Source organism: Desmodus rotundus, chromosome 6, assembly GCF_022682495.2.
Source record: "Desmodus rotundus isolate HL8 chromosome 6, HLdesRot8A.1, whole genome shotgun sequence".
Lineage (NCBI taxonomy): Eukaryota > Metazoa > Chordata > Mammalia > Chiroptera > Phyllostomidae > Desmodus > Desmodus rotundus.
The window spans coordinates 84359823-84382205 of NC_071392.1; the positions used below are offsets into that span (position 1 = coordinate 84359823).

At 50.0% G+C, this 22383-nt stretch overlaps 1 protein-coding gene across 1 annotated transcript in view; it reads left to right on the forward strand.

Annotated features, from left to right (window-relative positions):
• TMEM178B (transmembrane protein 178B) overlaps positions 1–22383 on the forward strand; it is a 323697-nt gene that overhangs the window by 93497 nt on the left and 207817 nt on the right. The window contains exon 2 of the mRNA XM_024555054.3: positions 15170–15283. Coding sequence (XP_024410822.1) covers positions 15170–15283 — 114 coding nt within the window. The remainder of the gene's footprint in view (positions 1–15169; positions 15284–22383) is intronic.

Below are 22383 nucleotides of genomic sequence, written 5' to 3' on the forward strand. Positions count from 1 at the left end.
TACCCCCCACTCCCTCAGGTAATCTGCTCACCATTGTCCATGTCCATGAGTCATGAGATTTTTGGCTGCTCCATTTCCTATACTGTACTTTACATCCCCATGGCTATTCTGTAACTACCTATTTGTACCTCTTAATCTCCTCACCTCTTCACCCCTCCCCCACACCACCTCCCTTCTGGCAGTCAACATGCTCTCCGTATCCATGATTCTGTCTGTGTTCTTGTTTGCTTAATTTGTTTTTTAGATTCAATTGTTGATAGATACGTATTTTTGCCACTTTATTGTTCATAGTTTTGATCTTTTTCTTAAATAAGTCCCTTTAACATTTTGTATAATAATGGTTTGGTGATGAACTCTTTAGTTTTCTCTTGTCTAGGAAACGCTTTATCTGCCCTTTGATTCTAAATGGTAGCTTTGCTGGGTAGAGCAATATAGGCTGTAGGTCCCTGCTTTTCATGACTTGGAATATTTCTTGCCAATCCCATTTAGCCTGCAAGGTTTCTTTTGAGAAATCAGCTGACAGTCTTATGGGAACTCCCCTGTAGGTAACTATCTGCTTTTCTCTTGCTGCTTTTAAGATTCTCTCTTTATCTTTAACCTTTGGCATTTTAATTATGATGTGTCTTGAGGTGGGACTCTTTGCATCCATTTTGTTTGGGATTCTCTGTGCTTCCTGGATTGCCTATTTCCTTCATCAAATTAGGAAAGTTTTCTTTGATTATTTTTTAAAAGAGATTTCCAATTTCTTGCCCTTTCTCTTCACTTTCTGGCACCCCTATGATGTACTGCATCTCTTTAAAGTGAAGAATTTGGCCAGGATCACATACTCAGGGTCTCCAAGTCTAGATCTGACCCCAGGCAAGCTGGTGCCAGAGCCCGTGCCCCCAACCCCTGCATTGTACCTGGGCACAGTGGGGAGGAGTGAACAACTCCTCCTTATTCATAATTTCATTTCCACTAGGGAGTCAGGGTACGTTAACAGTTTAATACTTCCTAATCTGGCCAAGGCATATAACTTAAACAAGAAAAGAGTCCATCTCCTGAGTAGAGACATAAAGAAAAACATAATCTCATTGGGCTTTCTGCTTTCTTCTGTGATCTTTAGGTTTCATTCAGTTCTAAGCTAAGGCACATAACAAATTGAAGAGTAAAATAATCAATTATTTGGGTTTGGTTTTTCATATACAACCCAAAGCTTCCCCCAATTCATTCTCTTTCTCTCTCTCTGCCCCCTCCATCCCTCCCCCTCTCCCTCTTCCCTCCCTTACCTCTTAATTAACTGGTAAGAAGTAAAATCAGCATTGTATCACTCCTTTTTCAAATGAAAACTAGAAACTCAGTAATCTGGATTTTTTTCCCCCCTGGCTGAAACCAAACATTCAGTCAGCTATTTGGGAACATCTGGGCAGCTCTCTGTATCCTCATTTTTATCTGGTTCAGCCTATAGGAAGTGAGTGGCCTTGGCCTTAAAGAGATGCACACCTGTGGGTGGAAGATCCACAGTTGCAAAAGCTACCCCAGGGGTTTGTCCAAGATCCGACCTTGAACCCCATGTCCAGGTGTCAGTGACAGACCAAGGTAGAGCCATCTTGGGCCTGGTATCTGCAATTCTGATACCTTGTGAATGATCGTCTTACTCTTCTCTGAAGACACAGGAAGGAAGAATTTCTGGCTCTTGTAGTCTTCATGCTGTCCCTCCCCTCTAGGATGATCACCTCATGCTGGATTCTTGGTGTGAAGAAGGTGGATGTCTCCTTCTGTCCTGAGAGTTGGAGATTCTTATCAAAAGTGACATTAAAAAGTGCCATACTGGCTTCCTCTGTCTTTCCTGCGCACCCTTCATGCCTCCTGCCTGTCTCCATCACTGTCTCTCCATCTCAAGATCTGTCTCCACTTCCTGGATCCCTGGAGAGAAAGCATGAGCTCATTGTTTTCCAGTGAAAAACCCGATTTGGTCTCCTTCTCGCCTCATTTGTCTGTCAGAGCCTGGAGATTGATGATCTTCCACTGGCTGAAATGGTGCCCGGAGGAGCCCCAGACTTGTGCAAGGGGTGTCTGTGCACTGGGGTGGAGGGGGCTAGAGGGAGGACTGTGGCAGTTGGGGGCTCTGAACTTTTCAGAAGGCCGTTAGGGGTGTGATGGGAATAAGGGAACAGGTTATTTACTACACCCCAAACGGTAATTTAAAGCCATGCCTCACCATCTCATTTTTTCCCAAGCAGTCTGTTTCAAGCTAGAACATGCAGAAGCAATTGGGGGAAGTGGCAGCCACCACCTTCCAGGGAAGATGGGCATTCTGGGGGAGCACGGCCACACCTTGTTCTTTATTTCCTTTTGTGAGGAAGTTACTAGGTAATGACATTTAAAAAATGTCTTGTTTAAAACAGGCTTAAAAAGACTCCAAAGGGGAAGAGACATTAGGAATCCAGGGGTGGGGAAATTAGTAGACAGAGTTTGTAGCTCCCACACAAGGTGAGGTGACATTTAGCACAGACAATCGTTAGATGCTGCAGTGCCGACTCAAGGAAAAGAGTCACTTCATCAAGTGATGGCAAGAACCTGGTGTGTGAGTGGAGTCGGAGGAAGGGGGACCATCCATGTCAGTAGTAAGGGGAGAGGTGAGCACTCATTTTTAATTTCTTCATTGGAGTGTTGGCCCCCAGATGACATCAAAGGACAGGAAGGAGCGTGGGCAGTGGTATCTCCAGGGGAACTGTCCTGTTCAAGTGGGGAGACCAGCTGGTCAGAGGGAGCCGGGGCATCTAAAGTGCTGTGAGCCTGGAGTTAGGTGCGTGGAGCCCAGATTAGCCATAAAGGAGACTGTCGGGATTCCGTGGCCACAGATGGCATCCTGGGAGAGGGAGCTCTGGCGAGCAGTCCCCAGGGCTGATTAAACAGGTGGTGGTGAGGCAGGGGCGTGAGCGCTCAGCAGGGAAGCTGTGATGCCCAGAGAGGGGCAGGCAGGCTTGGCTGACCTCATTCCCTTCTTGGGGATGGTTCTAGAAGGGTTGATGGGTGAATGGTGTAGGCAGGGTCTCTGCTGGTATCCACGTGGCTGAGACTGGCTGTGGGACTGGGGTGGTGGGTCAGGGAGCTGAATTCCTGCCAGGATGAACGGTCACACCCCAAGAGCTCCCTCTCAGTGGTTTGATTTATGTGTGTATAGGGGGGTGAGGGGGACAGAATTCTGCTCTCAACTGCTCTGATGACTTGGAGGGGGGTGGGGACGGCCCGCACGGAGTTCGTGGGACTGATTGCTAATTTGTGTAATGACAGGATCGCTTTCCAAAAATTTCTTCAGGGGCTGGAACAAATAGGAGGTCCTGCAGGAGGCAGTAAACCCAAATGCAAAAGACAACCATAAAAACGAGAAAAGACCGCTGGCCAAGCATGTGGTGGCTTAACAGCTTCCCTGCAGGAAAAGATGCATGCATTGTCCCCTCTGTGTGACCAGCCCTGGGAAGCAGCCGCCCACAGTGCCCAGGGAGCCAAGGCTGCTTCAACAGGGGTGTGGCTGCCAGACCAGGGGAGCTTGTGGTCCTGTGGGCTTCGTGCAGGCCTGACTGTAGAAGTGACTGGTGGTGGTCAGTGTCGCCCTGTGAGAGGTTTCAACACGTGGACTGAACTTGAGGGGATGACCAGGGTTGTGCCAAGGTTTTAGGGCTGTGATGCAGGCCCTGGAAGTGCTCGGGTTCCTGGAAGGAAAGGAGTGGCTCGGGGGTAGGAAAGGTGCAGTGCTGTCTTGAAATATTTGTGGGCTGTTATAGGGGTGCGGGGTGTGTGACCCAGAGACTGAGGAATGATGTGTGCATTTATTGCATGTTTACTATGGAGCAGGTTTTATCTGGGTTATCTCATTTATTCCTCATCCATCTTATGAGGTGAGTACTAAGTGGGTGGTCTCGGGGTGGTGATAGGGGTGGAGCAGAGGCTCCTGGTCAGATGCCAGGGCGGTAGGCACTCTTAAGCGCTCCTCCATTTCCACCAGGGGCTTTTTTTTTTTTTTTTTTTTTTTTAATCTCATTCGGGGAGCTATAGAAGCGAATGCACTGTCTCCCTCTGATGAGCAGCAAAGTCTAGACGCCAGAAATCCCTGCCAGTGGAAAAGCTTTGCTTCATTTGTTCCCCAGAGAAAACCTTGGAGGGTCTCTGTCTTTCTGAAGAGCCCGATTTTTCCTAATTTCTCTTCACAAGTGGGAGTGTGCTTGGTGGATCTGCACCCCACCTGTGACCCGGAATAGCTGTTTGTATCCTTAGGCGGAATGGATACCTCTCCGAGCCTCGATGTTCTCATCTGTGAAATGGAGATAAAAACAGGACGTAACTTTTAGGTTTAAATGAATTAATGCCACGTGATAAAGTTCCTTGCACAATACCTAACATATGAAAAGCATTCACTGAGCATGAGCTATTGTCAAAATAAGTAACAATACTCAAGGCACCATTTTGGCCATTGGGTATAGAATGATGGAAAACGCAATCTCCCCTCTCCCCTGTCTCAGAGCTTTTACTACAGAGACATGATTAATACCCACAGCACTGTCACAACAGGAGCCAGCGGAAGGCGCTTGGGGACGGCCTGAGGGGTCAGAAAGGTGTTGGTGCTGGTGGTGGGAGGTTGGCGTTGGGGAGCAGAGTTCTTGAGAATGAAATTCTGTGTGAGTGAGTCAGGAGTGTCCAAACACTGCTTATAACAAACATTTATGAAACGTAGGATGGAATTAAATATTTAGGATTCCGTCTATGCAGTGCGTGCAAAACAGCACTAAAAAAGCCAGGCTGATACCACAAGCACCAAAGCATGCAAAATGGAAATCATTTGAAAGCATTAAAAATAAAAACGTAGGTAACACTTTTCGTCAGTCTGAGAAAAAAAGATAAAACATTCCTCTGGCCAGGCTACAGCAGCTCTAATCCTTGCAAATCCTTTGGCTCGAAGCAGCTGGGAGGGGCCAAGGTGCAGAGGAGGAGCCCTGGTGGGGAGGGGACTTGAAATAAGCTTTTAGGACGAGTTCCATCTTAAATAGAAACCGCTCTTGTCAACATGGCTGGTTGGTGGAGGTGCCCGAGGTGTGCCCTCCGATTCCTGTCCCCTTCGTGCCCCACTTGGGGACAGAGGTTTGGAGGTGAGAACCTCAGCCCCATCTGCCCTCCTTGAACCCCTGGAACATCCCTGGCTTTCTTTCTGTTTCGTTAGGGACATGGTTTTGCTTCTAACCTCAAATCTGGAATCCCCTAAACTCCTGTGGCTCTCTGTCCCTGCATTGTGGCCGGCTGCAGAATTCACCGTTCATAATGCTGGTAAATCTGATATGTCTTTCCCACCCTGCTACAAGATAGTCTCCCTACTTCCCCTTACTGCCAAGATGTAATTTCAACTTTTTCTTTTTTCTTTTTGATAAAATGCCTTTTATAGAGGAGACAAAGTCCAAGACATAAAGCTTTAGCTGGTTTCATCTCTTTTAATGTTGGTTTCCTTTTTTTTCTATGTTCTGCTTTCTACTTAATCTTTTCATTTAGTAAGCACAGAGCATTGGCCTCGGGCTAGAAAGATGACTAACTGTCAGCCCAGTGGGTGAGACAATGTCAGGGTGAGCCCACTAAGGCCACAACGCTGTGGCCAGCAGAGGCCAGGGCAGGTCAGTGGGACAGACCCCAGGGTCCTGGGCTCTCCTGTTGGCACTGTGGGAAGAGGAGCAGCAGACTAATGGTGACGTCCCTTCCTCCCCTTAGTCCTTCCTGCATCATAGATGTATTGAGTGCCTTCACGTACAAGGCTCTGTGGCTGCACAACAGTCCTGTGCCCAGGGAGTCTTCACCCAGGCAGCTGGGTGCTACAGCCGGGGTGCCGGAAACCACTGGCTCACACGGAAAGACCCTGGCTTTTCTCCTCGGCGGGTCTGGGGAGAGCCTTCCTTCCTCCAAACTCTCCATCTGTCAAACAGGGTTATTTCTTTAACATTGACCTTGCTGTAAAGATGGTGGGATAAAATATGAGTGTCCAGCACAAGGCAGGCATCGAACAGGTTGTTTTGTACAGAAGGAACTCTGAGATGAAGGGAACATGTAGACTCTCAGAAGTGGTCCAGTGGTCCATCCCTGTGTCTCTAGGATGCTTGGACGTGAACAGAAGAAAAGGCCGCACAGGATGTGGGGACGCTGAGTAAGAGAGGAGCCTCCTCAGCTCTCGGTGCCCATGTCGCCCTTCAGAGTGACCTCAGGATTAGGCTGGACCAGTTTCCTTTTACTTTTTACTGTCCATACTATTTTCAGACGTGTAAACCACGTACACTCCTCTCCTCGAGGGGATCCTTCTTAGTTTGCCCTCCCCCACAGTAGAGCCTGAGACAGGGACTTGGGGCGGTGGGACCCAGGAAGAGGGGGGTGGGGAGGAGAAACCAATGAAGTGTGCAGTGTGAGCCTCCAGTCAGGTCCCAGAGTGCAGGGCGTACCCACAACTATCCTCCCAGAGGATGGGGTGCTTGCTCTCTGGATCTCACCCCATCTGCTGAGGGCTGCCCTTGTGACTGTTGATTCTCCGGCACTCTGGCAGCAACACCCTCCCGCCCCGCCCCCTGCCCAAAGGGTTAAGTGGGGAGACCTTCTGGGTGCTTGATGTGGGTGCCTGCCTGGGAGCAGCCCCTAGAGCTGTGGCCGAAGTCAAGAGGACATCGAGGGCAACTGCTCTGGTTCGGTCCATAAAGATCCCTGACTTAATTCAGGGCACTGTGCAAACACAGCCCCAGCATGGGCGCTCCACCCTGGGGTTGCTCTCCGGCAGCTTCATTTACCTTGCAGATCATTTGATCAAGGAACGAACCCCGCTATTCATGCTCCATTCATCCAAATATATGCCGAGGGCTCGCCGTGTGCCAAGGGCTTGCCTGGCCCTGGGAGTAGAAGTGTAAACAAGAGACTTGGCTTCTGATTTTGATGAACTCGCAGCCTAGCAGTAGGAAGTGCTCTGTGAATAAAAAAGGATTTTGGGTCAAAGAAGTCTGAGAAGTCTGGGAAAGCCATACCTGTCCATTCTGGGGAGTCACAATGTACATTAAAACTCTGGAAGTCCTACAATAAGTAAGCCATTCCAATGTTGTCTAACCCAACTTCTAAGTATGTTTGACCGTCGCATAACCAGCCTGCCTCACTCCACTGTTTCCCCGGACTTACTGAGTTATAGTAGATATAATACTGTATTAGTTTAAAGTGTACACCATGTTGATCTGATATATGTGTGTGTTGCAAAACGCTCACCACAGTAAGTCTAGTTAACATTCATCATCAGTTCATAGTTATAATTTTTTTTGTTGTGACGAGAACTTTTAAGATCTGTTCTCTTAGCAGCTTTCAAATGTACAATGCAGTGTTGTTAGCGATATCATCATGCTGCACATTGCCTCTCCAGAACTTGTCCTATAGCTCAGAGTTTGTATTTTTTGATCATCTTTGCCCATTTTCTGACCCCCCGCCCCCACCACCCTGCATCTGGCGTTCTCTGTATCTATGAATTTAGTTTTTGAAGATTCCACATGTAAGTGAGATTATACGGTTTTTGTCTTTCTCTAACTTATTTCACTTAGCATAGTGGCCACAAGGTCTATCCATGTTATTGCAAATGACAAGATTTTCTCTTTTTTTTGGGTTGAATAATATTCCATTGTGTGTATGGGTCCAGATAGATAGATAGATACAGGGTCCAGCAGATATAACGCCTGCTTGAGTGTGCTTGGTAGGGTAATGATGTGGATGTAACAATTTATAGTTTTAATTTTAGCATTTCATCTAAAATGTCATATCGTGTGCTTCAGTGTATTGTTATGTTACAGAATTACATGCTTATGATTTTGTTAAAAAAAAAAAAAAGGCTGGGGGGCAGTCCTGGCTGGTGTAGTTCAGTGGATTGAGTACAGGCCTGAGAATCAAAGGGTTGCCAGTTCAATTCCCAGTCTAGGGCACGTGTCTGGGTTGCAGGCCAGGTCCCCAGTAGGCAATTACATTAAAAAAGGGGAGGTGTTATTTGCACTGGACCATGTGTGTGTGTGTGTGTGTGTGTGTGTATAACATTTATATATATATGTAACATGTACCTGTATATGACACATATCTACATATCATATATGGGAATACCTATATATGATATATAGGTATATGTATAATCTCATATATTCTTTATCCTTTCGTCTGTCGATGGGCACTTAGGTTGTTTCCATGTCTTGGCTACTGTGAATAATGATGCTGCAGTGAACGTGGGGTGCAGATATCTCTTGAAGGCAAGTGATTCCATGTCCTTTGGGTAAATACCCAGAAGTGGGATTGCCGGATCAGATGGTAGTTCTAGCTTTACTATTTTGAGGAACTTCCATACTGTTTTCCCTAGTGGCTACACCAATCACTCCACTTTTAAAGTGAGAAGTACGGGCAGTTCCATTTCTGATTCTTCTGCAGGCTCACTCTGCTCAGCACCGAGGGGGGAGCCGTGGCGAAGCTGCGGGTTTCCCTCTGGGGCTCACCCTGCACACCCCCTCACAAGCTGCAGTGGGCCCTCATGCCTTTCTCAGCATCTTCCTTCTGGAGGGGCTCCTCTGCTGCTCAGGATCCCCCTGGTCTGGAGGAAGGGGATTGTGGAAGCTCATTCACTCCCAGGCCTTAGTGACTCATGCTGCCCCTTCAGACTTACTTCAAAGAGCTTTAAACATGGGTGCCTAAGAGAACAATATCTGTCCCCAAGGAATGACTCTCTAATGGAAGCATTTAAAGTACTATGGCACCGTTAGGAAAGATGAGTTTTGATGGAGAGGGCGTGGCTCCCAGAGCTGCCTCTGAATTCACTCTGCCTGAGGTGGTTCCTGCTCTTACTTTCCAGCTCTGGAGTGACAGACTCCTCCCCTCAGTATTCGGACACCACGTGTTGCTGACCGTGGGTGCACGTGATGGAAAACTGCCTGCTGGTCTTACTTGTCGGGTATGGTCAGATCCAGACTTCAGTGCACCCACCCTGCTGCTCCCCACCCAGAGTCTGTGCAGTCCTCTGTCTGGCGTGCACCTGTGCTCTTGCTCTTCTGGCCTTGGAGGGGCGTGAGCTGGGTGCCTGGGTCTACCCCTGGAATCTAGGCCCTGCCCCACACCTCCTCTGCTCCTGGAGGCTGGGCTGCCCTCTGGCTTCCAGTTGGGTTTGGCTGTGGGGGGAACAGGCAGGAGATGAAGGTGAGAGGGGTCAGAGGGTGGGTGTTTGCACCCTGCCACCTCACCGCAGGTTGGCTGCGAGCCCCTGCTCCAGGCTGCATCACTGCTCTGCAAGGCCACCCTCTCCAGGTTCAGGGGACAGCTCCCTTCTCTGTGCCTTTGGGTTATTCCAACTACTATTGCCGGCTCCAGGTCACTGTACCACCCTCTGCTGGTCTCTCTACACCCTGTGCTCAGCTTTGTAAAGTTGTCCCTTTCTGAAGCTCTTTTGGGTATCCTGGGACCCTGACATGCAGGAGGGTCACCAGCTCAGAAGGCAGAGCATGGCTGAAGGTATAAATTGTCCTGCACCCCCACATCCCTCCTGCCCCCCTAGCTGAGGCCTCCTGAGGGCAAAGCTCAGTCCCCGGGCTGGGATGCAGGAGACTGGAAGACTAATTTGGTCTTCTTCCTGGGTAAGGCCACAGGCTTCACCATTGCCTTCCAGGTGGTCCTTCTGCACTGTGCGTAGCAGGGAAACCTGTTTGTGTTGGGAAGCCCACATTCCGAGCCCACAAATTTGGTGCCCAGATGGTGCTTGTATTTACGAAAGCCCAGCACACTGACAGGACCCGTAGCCACATGGATAAACATTTTGCCTTTCTTCTCAGGCAATATTTGAGTCTTTCAAATTTAATTGCTGTCAAGGCAGGATGCTTGCATCCCAAGGCAAAGCAAATAGTGAGGCCTCCAATGGGGTTGTGTGGTGGCAGGGGCACCAGCCAGCCTCCCTGGCCAGCCACCGAGGGGCCTGTCAGCATCGACTTGCTCCTGTGGCATGTGCTGGGGGCACTGAGGCTCAGGGAGCACGCCTGGAACCTGTGGCCATGGGTTGAGTTTGCTCTGACACAGAGAGAATCTGCAGTTAGGAAAAAAAAATAATAAAATCAGGTATCTTTCTCATACATTAGTGGTAGGCACTCATCTGCTGTGACCAGTGGGGTTTTGTTTGGGTCTCCGAAGCTAGGTGCAGGAGTGTTTGGTTTGATCTTGAAATTACTGAGCCTAGAGCAGCTGCTAGTTTGTATGAAACCTTTGTGCAAATTAGACTAAGGCAGTCCCTCCAGCAGGGCACGTATCCATACCTCAGCAGGGTCACAGCGTGGTGAGTGGAGCGGTGGCTGGATGTCAGTGCCCAGGTATCTGCGGAGGCGTCCGTGTGCAGGGCCTGGTACATGGTCAAGGTAGTTGCCACTGGTGTTTTTGTTAATATCCTCTATCCTTTTTTTTTTTTTTTTTTTATCTTTCTCATTTCTTTTCTTCCTTCTTGCTTTTTAAGCATCACTATTTGCCCCTTGGCTTACATTTACAAGGTGTGGTGGGAGGCTGCTCTGTGCGTCTGCCGTCCCTTCTACCTTACTGTGGCCAACAAGTCTCTCCTTACGTGCCCCACCCAGGGAAGGAGTGTTTGCTGGGGACTCACAGAGTTCTGCAGCTGTCACCGCCCTGCCCTTTATCCATTGCACTCGGATTTGCCTCAGTTATTTCAATCCCTTGCATGTAGTAGAAGCAGTTGGATCCCTTGCCCACTGTGGTCTTCTGGAGGGTGCCTCATATTAGTCATTTTTTTCTTCAAAGCACGTGTTACTGGTGCTTACTCTGTGCTGGGAACCGGGGAGATAAAGATGAATGGATGAGACTAGTCCCTGCCCTTGGGAAACTCATAATCTAGTGGGGGAGTGAGGCATGTAAACAGATAAATCACAGTTCATTGGTGTGCTTGCTGCAGCAGGACGGGAGCAGGGGAGGCTGCAGAGGGGCGCAGGTGATGCCTGCTGCCAGGTGCAGTGGATGCAAGGAAGTCCCTGCTTAGGAGCTGCCCTGTGGGCCTTCTCTCAGGACAAGGAGACGGGGATCATGCAAAGAAAGGCAGGGAGGAGAGTAGGTGCCAAGTCCTGGGCAGGTAGGGCACAGTCAGGACAAAGTGGGAGGGGCCACCTGGCTGGAGCCCAATATGCGTGAAGCTGGGCTGAAGGGGAGCTCGAGGTGGGGGCTGGGACTTTCTGAGGAGTGTGGGGTGCCCTGGGTGTGAAGAAGACCACATTTTTCTTTCTGGAATGCACTCCAGGCAGTAGTGCGGAGGGAGGCTATGAGGAGGAAGACTCCGGTCAGATAATTCTGGGTTCTCATCCCGAGCTGCTGCTTCTTGGGCAAATCAGTGAATCTTCTCGAGCCTCTATTTTCTTATTTGCAAAATTAGGGTGCTGATCCTAATAACACTGGCTCAGTTGGGTTGTATGCAGGATTTGGTAAGATAATATTCGTAACAGAGTTCCTGCTGGTGGGGTAAGTACAGGACCTGAGTGGGCTTCAAGTGTGTGGCTGTTGGTTCCCTCAGGGCTCAGGGAGGCTGGGCAGGGCGCAGAGGCCGCGTCTGTTCATCCCAGGGGCTCACACACTCCCTCTGTGTGCCTGGGACTCGGGTTGAGGTGGAAACCACCAGTCCACACAGCACCTGGTAAGGCTCTCCTACCTAGTAAGTCCTTAGTAAGCATGGCTGTTCACTGATGTCCATCCTTGTATTCGTAGTACAGAGAGGAGTGGGGACAGAGAGGAGAGCTGGGTCCAGGGACGTTTCAGAGGTAGAACTGACAGAATTTGGTGATGGGCTGGGTCAGGGAGGAGGGGCACCCCTCGAGAGAGGGTGGCCTCGGGATGCCTGTGGGATTTCGGGGGTTGTAGACTGGATGGGGGTCATGCTAGTCACGGCGATGGAGCGTGTGGGTGCGAAGCATGAATGCGAATTGAGGAAGCGGAGACCCGTCTGGTAGACGACTCTTTCCCAGAAGTATAGCAAGGTAGGGAAGAAGGAAGACAGGGTAGGATGTGGTCAGGGGGAGTGCTAGGGGCGTGTGGGAGACTTCAGGATGCTTGTAGGCTAAGGGGACAGAGGCAGAGGATTCAAAAAACTAAAGACAAAAGGGAAATAGGGCGTAACGCCTTCCCCCAACTCTGCTTCTGTGGACAGCGTTGGGCCGGTTGGAGGGGTGTCTGCCAATAACTGGCAGTTGGGCTGTTGTCCAGGTATGATTTACAATAAGGCATCAGTCTCAGGTCTAGATTATTGCCCTCCACCAATCGCCAGGCTCCCTGCTGACAGTGAGCCAGGGGGTCAAACAATTCAATCAGGTGCCACCACTTATAAATTGAAAATCAGTGGGGTGCAAAATGGATTACCATCAAAATCCATTCAGGTGCAAAACCAAATTTTAAACCCCCTAACCTTTAAAAATCACTCTTTTCCTGGTTCTTCCTGATGCCCTGACATTGAATTGTAATATCCCTCAGATAAGCCGGTGTCGATAGAAATGCCTGCGGGGACTAAAGGTGTCAAGGGAAGAACTAATCATGCCCTCCTGTTGGAATTTGCAAACATGGTGGATTTATGAATTAATACTTTGGCAATTCCATTAGCTTCTCAAAGGCAGAGGTTCTCCAACTTAAGTGTGCAACAGAATCACCAGGAGAGCTTATTAAACTTGAGATTGCGGTCTTGACCTCCATGTTTCTGATTCAGTAGGTCTGGGGTCAGGCCCAGGAAATTGCATTTCTAGTCAATTCCCAGAGGATGCTGATCCTTGGGTCCCGGAACCACACTTTGAGAACGTCTGCTGTAAGAGCTAGGAATGTTTTGATACGCTGACCTGCAAAGCAGACATGGACTGACAAGAACTTACCAGTGAAGGGCCCATTGGACCAGGTGTTGAGTGTGTTCAGGGGTTTAATTTTGTCCAGGAAACCTGAGAAGAGACTGATTCGAGGCGATGTTACAGAACAGACTGCGGTGGGGGTTGGTGAACAATATACTATTACCAAAAGGATCCTCCCTTTTTCTCCAGCGCCCCCTCCCCCCACAAGGTTCTCCTTGCCTGCTCCCAGGGAGAGATGTCTCTCAATGCCAGAGATTGGTGAAAAGGAAAGGAATTATTTATTTAAGAGTTATACAGGCTTAGAATAATGACTTAATGTCTTCATTAAAATGCTGAAGTCCTTTAGAATACCCACAGACTTACACAGTACTTCCTTCTTCTTCTGCCCAGTCCTGGGTACCGTATCTCAGGAAAAGAAGTAGAAGTCCGTGATTCAGGCCCCCGGGTCCATCAGCTGTGTCACCACCACGATCTCCAGTTAATCCAAAACCATGTGGCACCTTCTCATGGCCCACCAGCAAGAGTCCTTTCACCCCTTTTCTTCCTGGCAAAGTCTCTCCTGCTTCTGAAGCCACGTGGCAAAAGGGAACACCCCAAAGCAGCGTGGTCCTGACTCTTGCCCAAGCCGCGGGGTCACCCCTCTTCACATGGCTGCAGCGCCTGGGTTTAAATCTCAGTGCCAATCTTCCTCTGCAGCCCCATTTCTGACTCCTCCTACAATCAGTTATACCTGCCAGCATTCCTGTATTCTTCCAGTTTTACTGGGCTGCCATAGTAAGTCTGGGCAGGTGTGGCCCCATGGCATGGAGCCAGTCATCTCCAAGCTCTCACACAGGCACTGTAACCAGGGGGAGTTGTTTCCCAGTTACATCCTGGGTTGAAGTCACTTCCATCCCCCTGGCTCAAAGCATGGCCACAGCTATTTAACATATCTATGAAACCAGTTAAAGGTTATAGATATGTTAAATGACCATGCCAGAAGTTAGCTGCACAGCTGTTGCCTACAAAACAGCTCTCAGTGGTCCTGCTCCATGTGTCCCATCCCCCAGCTCAGACTTGTGGGGGTGAGGACATCCTATTTATATATATTTTTCTAATATTTCCTGGACACCCTGAGTTCTGGACCCCATTACAAATCCCTGTTTGGGCCCCCCTCTTGGCTGCACCCTGTTACAGAGACACAGCTTGATCTGAGTGCTTTGTGCTCAGAGGTGAGGGGGAGCTACAGGACAGAGAAAAGGGAAGAGGCCCCGTCTAGCTCGGCATCCCATAAGACTGTGTGTGTTGTAAGTGTTAGGCCAGAGTCTCTCAAGAAACCAGATGGACGCAGCAAGCTAAGGGGCAGGGTTTATTAGCGGGGAATAAGAGGGGAAGTGGAGCCAACCTAGGGAGGTTGGGAGCCAGCCAAGGGAGGTTAAGACTTGTGGGGTAAGTGGAGAAAGTGCAGTCAACCTAGGGAGGTTGGGGAGCCAGCCGAGGGAGGTTAAGACTTGTGGGGTAAGTGGAGAAAGTGCAGTCAACCTAGGGAGTTGGGGGAGCCAACCAAGGGAGGTTAAGACTTGCTTGGTTGTTCTCAGGGCAGGGTTTTTAAGCACAGAAACCCATGAAGGGTAATTGGTTGGGGTGTCAGAGTCTAATAGGCTAGAGCTGGTGGCTGGGTGCTGTTTCTGCTGACCATTGTTCTTGATACATCTTGTCAGGCTCAAGTTAAAGCCTCATCCTGTTATGCCAGATAGGCCGACCCCAGACCCCAATCTTAGCCGGGCATCTGTTTGTCCTGGGTGGGGTTGGCAGGCAGTTTCCCAGGTAGGCATTTTCCCAGGCTACAGTTTCCCACAGTACAGTTTTCCCGCCTGGTGATTTTCCATTCCTGCTGGGCCTACCTAGGTCTGTCAATAAGCACAAATGATCTCATGAAGGTAGAAGCCTGCTCTCTGTTGGTGTGGGGGTGCAAACTGTTAATGTCTTTTGATGCCTTGACTTGAAAGTTAGTTTTCTTAAGACTAAATGGGCATGGGTACTATTTTCTTCGCACGCTATCAGCTCAAACTGTGGCTCTCCCCACCTCTGAATGATGCCAGAAATGTGTTTTGCTCCCTAAATTGATGGTGTTTGATTTTGGTTTGACTCTCCTGCTCTTTTGGAGTCAATGTTACTGCCTTGGATAAACTGTAGGCATTATCAGGCTCAAAAGAAATCCAGTCCCTTTCCCCAGGACAGAAGAGTGGATCTTGGAAACTGGCCCCCCAAATGATTGCTGCCTCCTTAACACTCGGTTTCCTGTCTGTCTTTGCCAGGAGAAATTGAGCGGTGCACGTACATCAAATACCACTACTCCTCAGCCACCATCCCAAGGAACCTCACTTTCAACATCACGAAGACCATCCGGCAGGACGAGTGGCACTCCCTGCGTGAGTACAGCTGAGTTTCTTGCTTTGTGACCTTTGGAGGGCTCGGGGATTTGGATGCCCAGCAACAGCTTTGTCTGGACAGATGGGTGTGCCTCCTTCCAAGGCCTGTGGACAGTCCCAGAACACGGTGGCGATTCCTTACAGTGTCGATGTCTGTGGGTCAGAATTGCCTCAGATGATTTTGATTGCATTATAGATTGGAGGAATTTGCTTCTAAAAAAACAAAAAAAAACCCCAAAAAGACTGGCAGTGAGACAGTGATCAGCGATCTCCTTTCACTATGCTGGTAGGCATTTAAGATTTCCCCTACCCGACCAGACCGACCCCTGTGATTTGACTGTAGCACGTCTCCAAGTTGTGTGGAGTGTTATTGTGGCTGCCTGTGAATCCCTTGTGTCATCCTTGGCCCCGGGTGAGATCACTGTTGGTTACAGGCTGCATCTGCAGCACACTGGGGATTTGCATTCGGGTGGGGTCACCCAGGGGTTGGGTCTGGTCCTCTACTTAGAAGTTCCTGTTTCCCCAGAATGGTGGGCTTTGGGACCCTGGCTCTCATGCGGTTGCTCAGCAAAGATCACAATATCTGCTTCTGTTGCTGGGGAATTGCTTGGTCAGGGATCCTCAGAGACTTAAATCGAGATGGAAGGCTGACTTAATGAGCAAATAGTTGGCTATTTTTACCCTTCTGCGCCATGGGGGCTCCCTGTTGTGTGTCAGGGACGCTCTGCTTCACTGCCGGCACCGTTCTTCAGGTGAGTGCATCCTTACTCTTAGCCAGCTCCGTGCTGCCGTCGTCACATTTGTCATTTCTTTCCTATTCCGGCTTTGTTCACATGTCTCAAGGTTAACGTTCATGAAGGAGGGCCTTTTATTGTTTCTTGATAAAAAGGTTGGTAAACTTTGAAGAAGGCCAAAACTTCTTATTGTTGTATCTTCTTATTGTGGCCTGGTTATCTTTCCCATGCCTGGGGTCTCCCAGGTATGTATTTCACTTCCTGGTTTGGCTTTGATCAAACGACCACAGTTTGGGGTAGCGGGTGAGAGAGCCACATAGAATGAAACAAAACAGGCCAATTAGTCATTGGTTTCAGGAAAGAGACCGTGGCCAGGTGTCTGGATGATTGTTACTACATGCCACTGGCCCGAAATGACAGGACAGGTGTCAGTAGGTGGAAAGTCATTATCCAAACTGTGGCCCCTAAAGCTTTATCCTTCCTAGAGGCTCTAACAGAGCATGGGGACAGAGGACTCATGTTCAAAGACCATTCCTACGTCTTTGTCTACAGCGAAGCACAGCACACGCTTACTCAATTCTGATGTGAGATTTACCTTAGACAGAGAGTCTCCTCATCAGGGTTACTAATTTCCTTTTTTGGAGGAAGACATGCAAGGAGCCAACTTCATATATACCCGACCATGACTGCTTACTTCTCATGTTGCATTGATTTAATGTGGTCAGTTATAGGGGCCTCAAAGAATGTTCTAGATGCATGAGAGGCCTTGTTGAATAACCACTTAAATATAATTTATTTAAGTTACGGGAGTCATAATGGAATCCAAGAAAGAAGATGTTATTGACATAGCAGCTTCAATTCAAATTCGCTCAATTCAACCCAAGTTGCTGAGTTTCTTTATGCACTGGGGCTGCAGGGAGGTCTTTGCAGGAGCTCACATCTGGTGGTGTAGGAGGGTGGTGGGGGAAGAGAGTTACATTCATACAGCAACTAATTACAAGGCAACACGATAATGATGATAATTACGATATAGTAAAACTGCTTCAAGCAATGAAGATGGTTTGTGGAAGTTTTTCAGCAAGGAGAATTGTTTTAGTGTCAGTTGCACCAATGCCCTTCACGGGACACCTGGTGGAACTGCTTGGCCTCCACACAGTAGATATCTGGAATTTAAATAAGTCACTGGTTGTAGCATGCCTGAAAATGCGTTCCATGGCACTGGCAAAGACGAAAGGAGAGAGGAGGCTGAGGCTAAGGTCTGTGGAATGTTCTCGAGCCCTGTGTTTCTAGGGTCCTCATTCCCGAACTGTGGTGTGGTTGGGTCGTGCAAAAACCTGTGTGCAGCTTATGCTGTGAATTGGGGTGCTCACAGATCTCTTTTTAACCGATCGAAGCCATCTCAGCCACTGACGTTTGCATAGGTTTTGGGCACCCCGTGTGGTGAAGTGGAGGCTGCCCTTTGGTGTGAGGTTCGCCCGCCTCTCTCACTGCGGGGCCTGGTGGGCTCTTACGCAGGCAGAGAACGCTTGCCATTGCTGACATCACCGACAGCTATTTTTAGCCGGAGGGCAGGTGAGCATCTGCCTCATCTGAAGTTGGTGCTCTGTGTCCTTGGCAGTGATGGCCTAACGGGAAAGCAGGGCAAATGTCCCACTAATTTTCAAAGGTCAGCTATTGACGGTATTAGGTGGGAGGTGGGCACATAACCCCCCTTCGAAATAAAGCGGAAACTTTCAAAGATTACCAAATGCCTAAGATACAGCTTTGGAAATTGAAAAAAAAATCAGACTCTGATTTCTTTACTCGAGAATCCTTTATTCTTTGATATTGTCAGTGGGATCAAATAAATTCATTTGACACAAGATTGGTTATTATTTTATAATTCGACCATAACATCTTACATTCTACAATTTTTCTCCATACATAATTTTTGCCAAAAGAAAGAAATTTGATTCCCCCCCCAAAACAATTTCTGGCAAATATTTTGAATTCCGGTTAAACTTAGGTTACACATTTTTCATCAGGAATTTGTATGGGGTCATTAGTCATTGATGTGGGAAAAAGAATTCTAGTAGGAAAAGCACAATTCAGTTTAAAAATTATGCTGTGGTTTTGAGCAGTCAACCCCACCAATGGGAGGCTGTGAGCTCATCACCTATGGTCATGTGACCAGCAAGTGAAAGGCTTACAATTCCAAGTATAGAGAGATAATACCACTTTGGGAAGTAAAGGCCAGACGATCAAACCCAGGTGTGCATGTGTGTGTATATGTGTGTGGTCTCTGGCTATGAGGTCTGAATCCTCAGTTGTTTGGGTGATGGGGACAAGGCTATGACTTTGGCTCAGATGGTGATTGCTGGTGACATCGTGTGTCCCTATTTGTCCTTCCATGCTGGTTGACGCTCCCTGGGAGGAGGCAGAACTCCTTCTGGAGTTGAGACCGGAGCCGTCTGTCCACCCAGGCCTGGCCATCTGCCCAGGGCACCCGCCAGCCTTCCTACCTGCCTGCTGCCTCCCATTAGGCCGCAGTGACCTGAGTGGCATTTGTCTAGCCTGGTGGGCTCTGGGTGTGCTGCATTCCTGACCCAGATCTTCCTACACCTCCAGAGCTAGAGCAGGACAAGTGTCACCAGAGCAGAGAGGACAGGACAGTGGCCGCAGGAGATGAGCTTGGCTAGTGCCCCTCCCTGGGTGGGTTATGTGGTTTAACGTTTTGACGGTGACAGAATCAGATTGGCAGGGGTCCGGGGAAGCAGGCGGGCATGGCCATGGTGTTTTAAATGGTGCTGTCTCCTCCTGTGGGCTTTTCTGGTTGAGCTTGGAGGGCTTGTTGGGAGAATTGTGTCCTGTGCCACTCAAGAGCCCCCGAGGTCATCCAAGTGGCTTGACCTTTGCTCTCCCTGCCACTGGTGTCCCTCTGATATGTCCTTACAGCACAGCCAGGGGCCAGGACACTAGTCAGTGGCAGGGCCAAGGGACTTGGGTGGGAGGAGAGCCTGGTGTCCATGGTGGGGACTGTGTGGCCAGGAGTCAGGGAAGGCAGGTCTGGGTGCTGACCCTGAGAGGTGAGCACTTCTGCAAGGAGGAGCCTGTGGGCGGTGGAGCCAGGCCTGGGGCTGTGCAGGGAGACCTCGGGGAGGCTGGCAGGGGCCACCCCCTGGAAGGTGTGAGGAGGGCAGCCCTCTCTCACTACCAGCTCTCCTGATCTGCTTAGCAGGGACTCTGGGCAGCTGCCATGGAGGCTCCCTCCGGGCTGGAGCCCTGCGACGCTGTGCTCCGGAGCTTGGGCTTTCTCATGCTGCTTGGCATTTTCAAGATGGAGGTTTCTGCTCTCAGTTGATTGCCCCTGGCAGCGGGAACTGGGAGCTGGGACTCCAGTTCCCTGCAATCGGATCTTCTTCGTTCTCTTTCAAAAGGCTGAGAGCCAAGAAAGCTGGAGAGTTTTTTAAAGCCTCCTTCTGTCAAGACTGAGCTTTCAGCTAATTAGATTGGATGGTCACATGGCGCATTTCCAGCTGGCCAGGGAGGGAGTGAGGAGGAGAGATGGCCTGCTCCCCCATCTCCCCACTTCAGGCACTTGAGGGCATTCACCCCACCTCACCCAGACACACGCAAACGCACTCACACAGGGACCCTGGAGAGCGGAATTAGAAGAAACAAGGCAAAGAGTTAAGCTGGGAGGGAGGAGATAAGAGAACAGGCCTTGGGGAGAGAAGAGAGGTAGACAGACAGACAGAGGTGGAGACTGAGGCTTGGGGGAGGGGCGAGGACATTTTGTGCACATGTGGCTAAAAGGGAGAAGTCAAAGTCTAGGCTGTCTTGTCTAATGCAGACACTCGTACAACACACTTGACTCCCTGTCCCCAAATCTCTTGACCATTCACAACGGGGCCTGTAGGTCAGCTCAGTCTTGGGGACCAGCCCCCACCCAGCTGTATGGTGAGGAGCGCAGCCTGTCCTGCTGCTCTGCTGTGGCTGTCGGTGTAGGACTCTTAACCTTGCTCTGCTTGGTCAAGCCCTACCTGGCCCTTCCTCACCTGGCTTCTCCCACGGCCGCTTCTGCACTGTCCCCTCTTTCCAGAGTCAGCACATCCTGCCCACCCACCCTAGTCTCCTGGTGCCATCTAGGACTCCCTCCAGCCACCCTCAGGAACTGCCCGCCTCTGAGGCCCAAGGCAGACCCTTGCCTCTCTCCATGGCTGTTATTGCCCTCTGGCCTTAGACTTAAGTTGGCTCTTGGCCCAGTGGCACTTGCCTTCTCCTTTCTTGATGGACTGGCCTGGCCGCTGGACCAGCCTGCTCATCTGACCTCTGGCATGTCCTCCCACTCAGACTTCTGGCCTCCCAGCCCAAGAGTTGCCCAGATCCCTGGTCCCTCCTTCCTCAGCCTCCCTTGATTGTGACAAAGTGAATGCGGTGGACCACAGGGCTTGGGAAGAAAAGAACATCTATAATTACACCAGTGATAACCACCTCTTTGTTCATATCAGCTGTACTGCTCCTTGGAGGGGGACCAGGGGTTTCCTCATAGGAGCCCAGTCTGCATTGTTCTGGCTCCTCCGCAGACCCGTAACCAAGCAGGGAGGAAGAGGCCTCCTACAGGTCCCATCTTGCCCTCTGAGGAGTCTGGGACCAAGGACTCCGAATGAGGTCTGAACTCCAGCGGACTGCCTCCAGCTGTTTTTTCTTTCTGTTTTTGGCGGATGTTATGTAAAACAGCCTAATGAGGTAAACATCCCAGACGCGAGAAGCCTAGGTCCCCTGCAGCGCAGCCATTTTTCCTTTCCTGCCGCGGCAGCTGAGCCCAGCCCGAGCCTGAGCCCAGCCAGTGCGAGGCTGTCACTGTGTGCAGTCTGCTGTGAGCTGCCTCTTGCTCGCGAGACTGGCACCCATGGGGGTCAGCTAGCAGGAAGCCGTCCCCGGGACTGAGAACGCTTGGTCGCACACTCAACCAATAGAGCATCACCATATGTCCCTTGGTGTTCTAAAGTCTTTGCTCTTTGGCAAGCCATTTCACTTCTTTCTGTCCCCACCCAGCCCTTGCAGGGATGTTGTAAACCTTTCATGAGACCCACAGCCTGCGGCCCAGTGGCTGCTCTGTGCCTGTTCTCCCAGTGGTGTTTCTGCGGCAAGCCAGGCAGAGAACACAAACCCCTTCATGTAGTGTTGCCCCTGCCCCTGCTTTTGCAGCAGGAACTCATGCCAGATGCTCCTCACCTCTGCCAAAGCTTACCTGTGCTCTGTCCCCTCCCCTCAGGGGCCTGCCAGACAACAGCCTTACCACTTTGATGAGCTTGTTTGAGCTGTTAATGTCTTCTTGGACTCCCTTCTCTGATAGCGTTTTGATCTTTCAGGGGACCTCCCGGAAGGAATGACAGGGAAGTGAGGAAAGGGTGTGTGGAGGTACTGCAAACTACGACACACATGCAGCTGGCCATCCCACCTACTTAGATGGCTGGCCTGGCATGGGGTCTGTGACGGGAACGAAGGGGTCTTAGGAGTAGGGACGGGGGGAAGCCTGGAGCAGAGGTGGGGTGGCATTGGGTACAACCTTTTCTGCTCAAGACGTTCACGTACTGAAACAAATCTGAGGACCACCGTGCGTGTGTGATTGCAGTCTTCAAGCCACAGTTCATCTGAATGTGCGGGTCCAGTTCTGTGCTGGGAATTAGTCGGAAGTGTGGCCTAGAGGCATCTCTCAGCTTCTGCAGATTGGAAACTGCTTTCTTTCTGCTGAGCATACAGATAAGGTCCCCACAAAGGAGAACTGGGCACAACCCCACTAGCATCCTTCCTCCATTTGTTCATTTACTCATTCAATATTCATCGGTTGCCTATTTTGGGAGGAGACCCGTGGTAGGTGCTGGAGGAGATATTAAAAGGTATTCTGCTTTCCAAATTGGATAATGTGTTTCCAGGTGCCAGCCAGGCAAGTGATCAAATTGCTTGTTGCTCAATGTTTATTGACCATCCAGAGAGTGCACGCTCCTCCTGCCGATGTGCACACCCCACAGGTCCCGGCCTCCACACTTAAATCAGCAAGGAGTCATTGCAGGGGAGACAAAGCAAAATGTAAGACCAAGCTACCATTTCACAGAGGCATGGCCTGTTTTTCACCGCAAGGAAGAAGTGAGGGTCGTCTAGGATCTGCCTGTTCCCGCTCCTTGAGGGGGATCTTTTGTAGCTCCAGGTGCTGAATAAGGCAGGTGATTGCCTTTCCGATAGGTAAGACAGTCTAAGCTCATTGTCCAGGCGAGCCGCAGCGGGGACAGGGTAAAACCAGGCCAGAGCTGAGTGTTCCATCAAGCAGGGACAGCTCTGCAAGAGGGAATCTGGGCTGGATGAGACACAGATGTCTGGCAGCAG